The sequence below is a fragment of the Zootoca vivipara genome, chromosome Z2 (assembly GCF_965207765.1).
Source record: "Zootoca vivipara chromosome Z2, rZooViv2.hap1.1, whole genome shotgun sequence".
Taxonomy (NCBI): Eukaryota; Metazoa; Chordata; class Lepidosauria; order Squamata; family Lacertidae; genus Zootoca; species Zootoca vivipara.
The window spans coordinates 29,655,338-29,667,340 of NC_142585.1; the positions used below are offsets into that span (position 1 = coordinate 29,655,338).

At 44.5% G+C, this 12,003-nt stretch overlaps 1 protein-coding gene across 4 annotated transcripts in view; it reads right to left on the bottom strand.

The window, feature by feature from the left end:
- HEPH (hephaestin) overlaps positions 1-12,003 on the bottom strand; it is a 45,823-nt gene that overhangs the window by 18,961 nt on the left and 14,859 nt on the right. For all 4 annotated transcript variants that reach the window (XM_088664686.1, XM_088664685.1, XM_035103281.3 and 1 more), the window contains 6 exons: positions 9,066-9,205; positions 7,649-7,780; positions 5,456-5,667; positions 4,219-4,363; positions 2,353-2,565; positions 1,092-1,305 (listed from right to left, as the gene is read on the bottom strand). In XM_088664686.1, the coding sequence (XP_088520812.1) occupies positions 1,092-1,305; positions 2,353-2,565; positions 4,219-4,363; positions 5,456-5,667; positions 7,649-7,780; positions 9,066-9,205 (1,056 nt within the window). The remainder of the gene's footprint in view (positions 1-1,091; positions 1,306-2,352; positions 2,566-4,218; positions 4,364-5,455; positions 5,668-7,648; positions 7,781-9,065; positions 9,206-12,003) is intronic.

The window sequence follows — 12,003 nt, forward strand, 5'->3', positions numbered from 1 at the left end:
TCGGTGTCAATTTGTTTTTAGTTTATTGTCATTTTGATTTCCACATACAACCCCCTGAAAAAGTCTTAGCTTAGAATCACTGAATTGTAGAGCTGGAAAGGGCCCCAAAGTATTGCAATTAACTATTCTTACTTATAATTTTATTGCTTTAGCTTTTTCATAAACAGCTTTGGGGTCCCGTCCCCCCAGAATAAAGCAGCATAGAATATTTTTTTATTAAATGAATTAAAATGAACAATATCACAATAATTATAAGCACCACAGCAACTACACTTAAAACACACTGCTGCTGTTGTTACTATTATTAATAAACTGACCTGGAATGCATGTATGATCTCTTTGCCCCGAAGACTGTCAAGTCAGGATTTTCACAGACCCTGATATTTTAGGGCCCAAATCTGGGATGCAGGTATGGGTCCCAGTGATGTCATGGGGGAACAGGTCTTGGTGACGTCACTATGTCTATGCAATAATTTGCAAAGACAGAGTCTAACTAGAAAAGTGGAAGGGGGAGGGGGGAAGTGAAGATATCCCCAGAGAGTTTGTGCAATGATTCTCAGCTGGCTCCTACTAGGCTGAAGCTTGCAAGCTGCACTCACAGCCATAATAATAATAATAATAATAATAATTTTTCAGGTGGTCTTGTCCATCTGGAGATTCAAGCCATCCCGTCCCCCCATCACCTGGTAATAGCCAAGCAAACCTGGGAACTTCAGGAAAGTCCTGGGGGTCTGGCAACCTCATTGCCCCTTTGGCTTAAAAGGACAAGCTGGGTTTTTAAGCTCTCTGTTTTTGAACTGTAACATTATTTTGTGGGTATGGACTAGTAATTGCCTTATGCTGTCTCTTTATAAAATTGCAGATATTTCTTTTTTTCCCCTTTTTTAATGACACTGACTATAAGCCCCCTTATGGAAACTTTTGTTTTGAAAGGTGGCATACAAATCCATAATGTAAAGCAAGCAAATAAAAGTTAACTCAGTCAACATGGCATGGAAAGGAGCCAGAAGAACAGAAGAAGAGCCTGCTAGCTAGATCAGGCCAATGGACTATCTAGTCCTCCTGCTCCTTTCTGAAGCAGACCCAGTTACCTCTCCTCCACAGAGCTGTTATATCTTTCCAGTGCCCAATGGCGATCTGGAGCATAGTCCCACTCTACTTCTTCTGCCATAATGTAGAGGGTCCTCACTTGCTCATATTGCTGGTCCGGAAACAGTGTGTTCTTCCCACACTGCTGAACTGAGTAGCGTCCTCTCATCCCAGACTGGTAGTGGTTGCTAGTCTGACAGTATACTTCAAAAGTCCCTAGTGGGCAGCATAAACAGAGATGTGCAAGATGGTGGCAAACAGGTCCCTCCAGATGTTTCCAATCAAAATTCCCACCAGCCAACACAGGAATGCCCCCCCCATACCATATGGCTGCGTTGGCTGTGGCTGATGGGCTTTGTAGTCCACCGCAGGGAGTTCCACAGTTCAACCCAGTCAGATGGGTGGGGTATAAATAATAAATTATTAATAATATTATAATATTATTTCATCTGTCTGAATCTTCCAACATTCGGCTTCATTGGATGCCCACAAATTCTAGTGTCATGAGAGAGGTAGAGCAACGTTTCTCTATCCACTTTCTCTTTGCCAGGCGTAATTTTTTATAAACATCAGTCATGTCACCTCCCTTCCCTTGGGTTTGCATTTGCAGGACAGATGTGTTCTATCATATCAAGCCATGGGTCTAACTAACAAACCCTCATTTTATCCTCAAAAAAATTCTGTGAGGTAGGTTAGGCTGAGAAGGAGGGAGTGACTCAAGATAGCCCACGAAGCTTCATTGCTGGGTGGAAATTTGAACACTAGTCTCCCAGGTTCTAATTCAATTGCACTATGCCCTACAAATCTGTGATTCTACCACACTGGCTTGTGCCTCAAGCACATTACAATGTTGGTGCTTTACTGAGCTTGAAAGCAAAACAAAACCCACAAAAATTCGTTTGGGCAGGGAATCTGCAAAACTTTTCTAGGGATTCAGGAGAGGGATCTTGCATATCCAAGGTCACTATCTGTACATGGCTTTGGCTGAAAGCTTGCATAACTCTTTTTCCTTGGATACACTGGAAGCACACGCTCCCCCCCCTCTCCAGCATCCTGCAAAATGTAGTCCATGCCTCACAGAGCTATAATTCCCCAAGACCCTTAACAAACTATAGTTCCCAGAATTCTTTCGGGGAAGCCTTGTGCTTTTAAGCATGCATAAAATATATGGTTTGGGCATGACCTATGTCTCCCTTGATGCTGAAAGAAACCCCATGATAAGCCTTAGAGAGAGAAAGGTTGCAAATGGGTCGAGGCATTTACCTTCACTATCCGGCCACATGAGGGCTGTGGCAAATGTGTGAGGAAAGAGACTGGCTCCGTCTCGCCTCATCCCATTCATCAAGACCGTATTTCCCTGGAAGGTTGCGCCATGGACGTCAGCTTCACTGCCAAAGCCCAAGAGATGCCAGGAGACAGTTTCTTCCCTGCAGACATCTAGGAGAGGCATGTTGCTGAACAGGAAGCCATTAATGGCTTTAAAGGGGAGGGGAACACCAAAGGAATAGAAACAAAAAAGGAGACATTTATTTATTTGATTCATGCATAGACCATACCTTTTCAAATAATTCTTTGAATTTTGGGGGGCTTTTTTCTTCTTCAACCAAGCGGAGTATAAATTTTACAGAAGAAATAAATGAAATAAATCGTAAGAGCCTGCTGGATCAGGCCAAAGGGACCCCATCGAATCCAGCATCCTGTTCTCACAGTGACCAACCAGATGCCCCATTGGGAAACCAGCAAGCAGCGCAAGAGATACACTTTCCCCTCCTGTGGTTTGCAGCAACTGGCATTGAGATGCATTGCTCACTCCAATGTGTTAACGCAGAGCATGGCCATCATGGCTTGTAATAATACTATCATAATAGTTTATTATTTATAATCTGCCCATCTGGCTGGGTTTCCCCAGCCACTCTGGGCGGCTCCAAACAGAATATTAAAAACACGATAAAACAGCAAACATTAAAAACTTCCCTAAACAGGGGTGCCTTCAGATGTCTTCTAAAAGTCACATAGTTGTTTATTTCCTTAATGGGAAGGCATTTCACAGGGTGGGCGCCACTACCAAGAAGGCCTTCTGCCTGGTTCCCTGTAACCTCACTTCTCTCAGTGAGGGAAGCACCAGAAGGCCCTCGGAGCTGGACCTCAGTGTCCGAGCTGAACGATGGGGGTGAAGATGCTCCTTCAGGTATACTGGGCCGAGGCCATTTAGTGCTTTAAAGGGCAGCACCAACACTTTGAATTGTGCTTGGAAACATACTGGGAGCCAATGTAGGTCTTTCATGACCGGTATTATATGGCCTCAGTGGCCACTCCCAGTCACCAGTCTAGCTGCCGCATTCTGGATTAGTTGTAGTTTCCGAGTCACCTTCAAAGGTAGCCCCACGTAGAGCGCATTGCAGTAGTCCAAGCGGGAGATAACTAGAGCATGCACCACTCTTGCTAGACAGTCTGCAGGCAGGTAGGGTCTCAGCCTGCGTACCAGATGGAGCTGATAGACAGCTGCCCTGGACACAGAATTGACCTGCGCCTCCATGGACAGCTGTGAGTCCAAAATGACCCCCAGGCTGCGCACCTGGTTCTTCAGGGGCACAGTTACCCCATTCAGGACCACACAGTCCTCCACACCTGTCTGCCCCCTGTCCCCCAAGAACAGTACTATAGGTTTGTAGCCATCAATACAGTCCTCTCCTCCATGAATTTGTCTAAACCTATAGGTTAGTGGCCCATCCTTGGCTCTTCTGGGAGCAAGTTCTGCAGTTCAGCTATGCTCTGAGTGAAGAAGTCCTCTCTTTAATATGTCCTTAATCTTCCTACATTCAGCTTTATTGGATGCCCATGCATTCTGGAGTTGTGTGTGTGTGTGGGGGGGGGGCTTTCCTCTATCCATTTTCTCCATGCCATGGATTTTTACAAACTTCTACCATGTTGTCTCTTACATGCCTTTTCTCTAAATTGAAGTCCCAAATGTTGCAACCTCTGATTACAGAGGAGTTGCTCCATCCCCTTAATCATTTTGGTTGCCCGTTTCTGAACCTTTCCCAACTCTATAACATCCTTTCTGAGGTGAAAGCTCAGAGTAGATATTTCAGATAGGTGCTCCAATTAAGAGTGGGCGTGATAACATACCATGCATCCTGTTGGATTCCTTGAAGTCTTGGTCTTGAAAAGGATGGTCCTTTCTCAAGAAGTACTTCAGATTTGCATCCAGATACCAACTTAGATTTTCATCGAACACACCAAACAAGAGATAAAACTCCTTCTCAACACCTTTCTATGATAGCAACAACACACAGGATGTCAGCTTTTGAAAAATACAGATTCTCATGCACTAATCATTATTGGTTATAGTCTCAAGAGCATTGCTGGTCATTCTCAAGTTGGTGAGGCTCATTTGACAACAATGAGAAACTAATCCTTGAGTGTCATTGGTCCAGTGCAGTGGAACTGCCTGCCACTGGAGATTCATGCCTTCTTTGTCAACTTTTAAATTTCTGCTGAAATCTTTTATATTCTGCCAGGCCTATGCTGGCAGTTAATAACACATCCTACAGCAATTGTTATTTGATATCTGTTTTTAACTTTTTAATGGTTTTATTGTATGGTTTTGTTGCTGTAAATGGCTTAGATTTTTTTAATGACAAAACGACATACAAATATACAATGGAACCTCAATTTTCGAACTTAAACCATTCCAGAAGACCGTTCGACTTCAGAAACATTCAAAAACTACTCAATACAGAAGCCTCAATACAATAGGGAAACTCAAAACGCAAGCCACGTGGCACGTTCAGCTTCCAAAAATTGTTCCAAAAAGCAGTTACTTCCAGGTTTTTGGAGTTTGAAAGTCGAAACGTTCGACTTCTGAGACACTTGAAAACCGAGGTTCCACTGTACTTATAAATAAAGTAAGTAAATAAGTAAAACTTTTGGTTTGTGTTTAATGCTGTAACTTTGCTGTTAATTGCCCTAGACCAGTGTTTCCCAACCTTGCGCCTCCAGCTGTTTTTGGACTACAACTCCCATCATCCCTAGCTAGCAAAACCAGTGGTCAGGAATGATGGGAATTATAGTCCGAAAACAGCTGGAGGCACAAGGTTGGGAAACACTGCCCTAGACTCTCCTGAGAGGATGGGCGAGATATAAGCAATAAAATAATCCCCATCATGTTCCAGGTCCACCCACCTAAACACAAGCCACTGTCAGTCAAATAGGGAGCCAGGGAATTCAGACCCTGTAGGGCTGGACGTTTTGATGGTGGTTGCATGGGAGTACTAATGTAGGTTCAGTCTCAAAAAAATTACCCATCTCCAGTCCCTTCTGTTGATACTGGTCAATGGCACAATGGCAAAGCAACAAAGCATACCTGCTTATTATGTTCATCGAGAGTCCCAGGCCGACATATAAGCAAGGGCCCCACTAAGCCAGAATTGGTGTCTCTGACCGGATCTGCTGCAGAAGAGTACATCCAGGTCAGACACGGAGGGTCGGTGGCTATAGGCCCAACATGCGGAGGGACCGTCCAGTGGTACACAAAGCTCCCCAGAGGCTTCACAGCAGCTCCGTTCCTGGATAAGCCTTTGAAAAGCAAGAAGGATTATGCAACTCCTTGTATCATTAGAGCTAGTCATGGTGTAGTAGTTAGAGTGTTGCAGAGACCAGGGATCAAATCCCCACTTGGGCATGAAGCTTGCTGGGTGACCTTGGGTCAGTCACTGCCTCTCGGTCAAACCTACCTCACAGTTGTGGGGATTTGATGACAATGGGGAGACCATGCATACCACACCTCAGGCTCCTTGAAGGAAAAGGTGGGATATAAAAGGAAAAAATAAATAAATGAAAATTTAAAGCCGTTCATAGCAGCTGGGGGAGACAGTGTGAACCAGGGAAAGCCTGCTTAGTGATCTCCAAATACTGCAGGACTCCAGTTCCCATGAGTCCCCACGAAGATGGTCAAGGATGATGGGAACTATCTGGAGTGCGCCAAGCTGGTGAGAGACAGTGCTGTGAGGGGTTAATTTCCTGTTTGGATCTTGTCAGTCTGGATCTTACTGACCAGTGCTGTTCAGCAATCTCCTGAGTCTAAGAATTATGATAGGCAGACACTCCTTTCTCACGCTACATTTTCCACACCATCCATCATTCTATATACCTCCACTATCTCCCCTCACCTGCCTTACCCTCAAAGGCCTCAGAAACTTTAACACCTACTCTTAGGAAGAGTTCTTCAATCCCTTGACAATTTGAGTTGTTCTTTTGTCTACCTTTTCGTGGCATTGTGTCTTCTTAATTTTTGTGGTTCGGCTCGTTTCCCCCACTTCATAACCAAGCTGTCAGCACGGCTTGCAACAAGTACAATTGCATCTTATTTGGGGTTCTGTTTATGTCTATCCAAAGCCTCAGAGCCGCCCTACAACTGGAAGGGTGGGGTGGACAAAGAGAAACCCTCATGCTCCCAGACCCCATGCTCTGAGTGGGCCTTGCTCCCTCTCCCAGCAAGTGGGGAGTCTTTTTCAGCTTGAGGGCTGCATTCTCTTCCAGGCAAGTTTCCAGGGGCCACATATCAGTGGTGGGTGGGGCTGGAGGCAAAAATGGGCAGGGGATCTATTGATGGCTACTAGGCTGGATAGCCATGCTCTGCCTCCAATGCTTCTGAATGCCAGCTGCTGGAAACTGCCCTTGAGGAGAGAGGACTGCCCTTGTGCTTAGATTCTACTCATGGGCTTCTTCCCATTCTGAGCCAGGTCCCTTGGAAACTTGCCCATATGAGGAATCAGCCCTCTAGCTGAAAAAGGATTCCTCACCTGATTTCCAGCAACTGTTATTCAGAATCATAATTCCTCTGGCAGTGACACTAGAATATTGCGGGTCGCTTAGCCCCAGGTCTAGAAAGCAGTGGACAAGAAGGAAAACCACTCGGTCTCATACTTTCTACACATGGGACAAGCGGGAGCATGGATAAGCCCTATGTGTCAACTTTTCGCCATCCACTTTCTCTGAAATGCCATGCACAATTATGCAGATTTCTATCATGCCATCTCTTAGGGCTCATTCACACTTATCAAGCCTCACACTTTCCAGGCAGATGTCCACACTTTAAAAGTCAATGTCCAAGCACTTTAAATTTTTTTTGCTCTGCTGCTTTCCACAGAAAGACCTGCTCTTTAATGCTGAATCGGAGCAAACAGAATCCTGTGGGAAATCCAAATGGCTGTTTGTTCCGATTGAGCAGTAAAGAGCGGGTTTCACAAGGGAAAGCACCAGGGGGGGGGTTGTCGAACATGGAGCTTTAAAGCAGAGACCTGATCCTAAAATATGTGGCACAAAAGTAAGTTTGAATGTGAGACCTCACTCCAAACTGGAAAGTTCCAAGACTGCAACTGCTTCTCATAGGGAGCTCTTGTATTAAAACCATTGTGAAACCTACCCTTTCTGAAATAACTGAAAACAACCTCTACTTCTTCACCCCAAGCAATTTATCCTGGTCTCGCTAAGCAAGTGAAGAGCACAGTTTTTATGCAGCTGTTGCTAAAATGAAAATGTGCATGTAAGAACTAACCATCCTGGTAAGCAGTTCCTTCCCATTCCTTTTCATAAAACACACCATGGGGCTGAATGCTAAAAGGCCAAGAGGCTTTGTTTGCAAACGTAACCTGGATGGTGTCTCCAACTTCAGCTTTGATCACTGGTCCTGCAGGGAGAAAGACAGGAATCATAGGTCATATAATTGTAGAGCTGGAAGGGACTTAGTCCAACCCCCTGCAATGCAGGAATCACAACTAAAGCTAGTCTGTAAGTTTGCCCCCTCTGCAAGCCATTTTGTTTTCAAACAGCAGGAGCATGCCTTATTTCCACTGAACACTGCGTGCAGAAGGCACCTATTTATAAGAATTGAAGCATAGCTAAAAATCAGTATTGTGCAAGAGCTCTATATTAAAAAGCAAAAAAGAAAACGTGTGTCCCAAAATAGCACAAGCCTCCGTAAGAACGTAAGCAGAACCTACTGGATCAGGCCAACGGCCCACCTAGTCTAGCATCCTGTTCTCACAGTGATCAACCAGAAGCCTCTTTTGGGAAACCGCAAGCAGAACCTAGGGCAAGAGTACTCTTCCCTCCTGCACTTCCAGCAATGGACGCAGAAGCATTTACTGTGTCTGGCCATGGAGGCAGAGCATAGCCATCATGGCTAGTAGACATTGATAGCTGTCTTCTCCTCCATAAGTTTGTCTAATCTTCTTTTAAAACCATCTTAGTTCGTAGCCATTACCACCTACATTTTGCCCTTAGCGAAGCATGGTAACTAGGAGCTGGTAACATTTGCTGTTTTGCACTAACACATTTCTGGTTAAAAAACAACTTTAAAAAAAGGTATTTGTGCACGGGCACAGAAATACCTCCATTCATCCCCAGAACAGGCAAAAGTAGTGGAAAACAGGAGAATAATGACTGAGGGCGGGGGCCAGAAATCATTGTATCAGAGACTATCTATTGCTGTGTGGACAGGAACTAGCAGAATGCATATGAAAAATCTAAGATTAAAATGCAGTGTGTATTGATAGTCTATCGTGCACAAAGAAAATTGTTTGCAACAAAATGTGGAACCCCCTCAGTGATTGTACCCAGATTGTGGGAATCTGCCTGCCTAGGGAGGGTTGACTGATTCTTCATTGGTGGTTTTCCACTGCCTTGTGAATACTATTTTTTTTCGTAGTAGGCATTTCATCTTTGGGGCTGCTCTTGTTTTTAGGTTTTTGTAACACTGCACTGGCTTTTGAATGACTACCCCTGTTTCCGAGATCATAAAACATTTATACAGTAGTTGATGTGAGCAGCATTGAGTGTCTCTGTTAAGACAGAATGAGCGAGATACAAATCTTCAAGATAAATAGATAAAACTTCCCACCGTGCCTCTCAAAATGTAACAAGTCACAGCCCATATATCTGGCTGGGCAGGAAAGTTAATTTTGATGTATTACCAAGTATTCCAAGATGCTTTTCTTCTTTTGTCCGCCCCTTCTCCACCTGAAAAGTTCCATCCGTGTATTCAGTGTACTGGACCTTCCAGTATGTTCCCCCAATCCTAGTGGAATTCTGCTTGAAAAACTGCTCTGAGAAACTAAACACAAAGAAGCAAACATGTGATTGATGCAACAACAACCAAATCTTTAGATTTTGCAGCTTTTGTTGCTGCTTCTGCAAATACAGCTGCATCAGCCAAGGTCCACATGAGTTTTCATGCTGAACTATCTAAGAGACTTGGCAAAAGAAGACAGTTCTCATCATTAACACTGTCTTTTTAGGGAGGTGGGGAGGGTGTTTATGTGTCACATATAAAGGCTGATAGTGCAGCTAGGCTGACAAAAAAAATCCAGCTAATTGCCTTTGGGGAGAAGGGCCAGAGAGGCTCAGTAGCAGAGCATCTCCTTAGCAAACAGAAGGTCCCAGGTTCCATCCCTGGCATCTCCAGGTAAACCTGGGGAAAACCCATGTCTGAGATGATAGAAAGCCTCTCCTGCCAATCAGTGTAGACCACACTGAGGTCTCATCCACACTTCTGCTTGTCCCTTGCCTAGAAAGCATGAGTCTGAATGGTTTTCTGCTTGTCCTGCACTTTCTAGCCACCATAGCTGCCAAGTTATCCCGTTTTTTCAGGGATTTCCCCTTATGCTAAATAGGCTTCCTCACGAGAAAAGGGAAAACTTGGCAGCTATGCTAGCCACAGTTCCAAGAGGTTTTGCCTTTTCTCTGCTGCTTTCCCCTGGAAAATCTGTTCTTCAGCACTAAATTGGAACAAAAGTCAATCCGAGTGCTGTTTGTTCTGATTTAGTGCTAAAGATTGGGTTTCTCCAGGGGAAAGCAGCTGGGTGAACAGAGGTGTGGATATGCCCTAAATTAGATGGACCAATAGTTTGACTCCATGAAAGTTGGATTCCTAGGAAGTAGGGAGCATTTCCCCTTTGCTAGTCAGCTCAGGCCAGAGGTGGATAATGTCATAAGAACATAAGAAAAGCCTGCTGAATCAGGTCCTGTGAGATTTTGCAAGAAAACAGTGGGGGCTGCCTAAGCAAGGCAGAGAGCTGAAAACTCTCTTTGTGAAGGGAAAACCTGGTGCTAAAAGAGCTTTAAAGAGCTCTGCCTTGCTTGCATTTAAATTGTGGAATTTTAGCCAGTGGGCCTTCAGCTGTGTGGGGTTGAAATGGTGCGAGTTAAATGAGCATTCGATGTGATCGTGCTGTTTATAAGTAGCTGAAATCAGGGTGACTTGGGGTGGAGTTGACAGAACACTGTGCATACCCAGTGATCCAAAAGCAAGACAATTAAGAGAAGTTGTTGTTGTTGTTTAGTCGTTTAGTCATGTCCAACTCTTCATGACCCCATGGACCAGAGCATGCCAGGCACTCCTCTCTTCCACTGCCTCCCGCAGTTTGGTCAAACTCATGTTCGTAGCTTCGAGAACACTGTCCAACCATCTCGTCCTCTGTCGTCCCCTTCTCCTTGTGCCCTCAATCTTTCCCAACATCAGGGTCTTTTCCAAGGATTCTTCTCTTCTCATGAGGTGGCCAAAGTATTGGAGCCTCAGCTTCCCGATCTGTCCTTCCAGTGAGCACTCAGGGCTGATTTCCTTCAGAATGGAGAGGTTTGATCTTCTTGCAGTCCATGGGACTCTCAAGAGTCTCCTCCAGCACCATCATTCAAAAGCATCAATTCTTCGGTGATCAGCCTTCTTTATGGTCCAGCTCTCACTTCCATACATCACTACTGGGAAAACTATAGCTTTAACTATATGGACCTTTGTCAGTATAGTTTGTCCATATTAAGAGAAGTAGCTCTCACCCAAATCAAGATTGGGGTAGGGAGGCTCATTCGAAACCCCCAGCTTTAAATGAAGAAGCCCAGATAATGAGCAGCTGGCAGATGGGATGAGAAAGTGCAACTGTTCAGTAATCATAAAACACCACCAAAAAAGCAACTGCAGAGCAGCCCCACTACTAGTAAGGAGTCAGAGCTGTTGCTTTGTAAACATGTACCTAGTGTTTTGTTTCCCAGGGAAGCACAATCCACCCCATTATTTCATTTAAAAAAAAACAGCATCTGGGCCAAGTAAGAGGTGACCTGATAGAAGATTAAAAAATTATGCATGGCCCATGGAAAGTGAAGAGAGAGAAGTTTTTATCCCTCTCTCGCAATTTAACACTAGAACTGGCTGACTTCCAATGAAGAAGAATGTTGGGAGACTCAGGACAGATAAGGACTTCTTCACACAGCACAGCTGATAGCTACCAGCCAGGGTGACTATGCTCTGCTTTCAGCTGGAGCCTGCTATGCTCCTGAATCCCAGTTGCTGGAAACCACAGGAGGGGAGAAAGTGATCTTGTGATCAGGTCCTGCCGGCAGGTTTCCCTTTGGGGCATCTGGTCAGAATAGTATGCTGGCCTGATCCAAAAGGCTCCTCTAATGTTTTGATGATCTACCTCCCAACCTTGGGACACAGGGAATTAAAAGGGATAGGGAGATCTCAGGATCTGTAGAAGACTACAATTGCCATGATTAGGGGTTTGGGGGTATTATCACCATCATTTTTATTTAGTTATTATTAGACTTCTATCCTGCCCTTCCTCCCAAAGGAGCCCAGGTGTCTATCCACTTGCTGTTATTTCTAATTGCAGGAGGGAGGTGGACTAGCCAACAAATTCCTGTCTTGTTATCAAACAGACCACAGGTGGACAAACTGCTATGGTTAACCATTTTTAAGCTGCTTTATATTTGCTGTATGGGTACCTAAATTCAAAACCTGGCCCACCACATTACAAATAAGCTTGGTTCAAAAAATATTTTGGTTTCTTGGGGCAAAATGTGCCATACTGTAGTGTCTTGAAAAGTGCAGATTTAGCTACTCTGTTGAAAAGTTAAAGT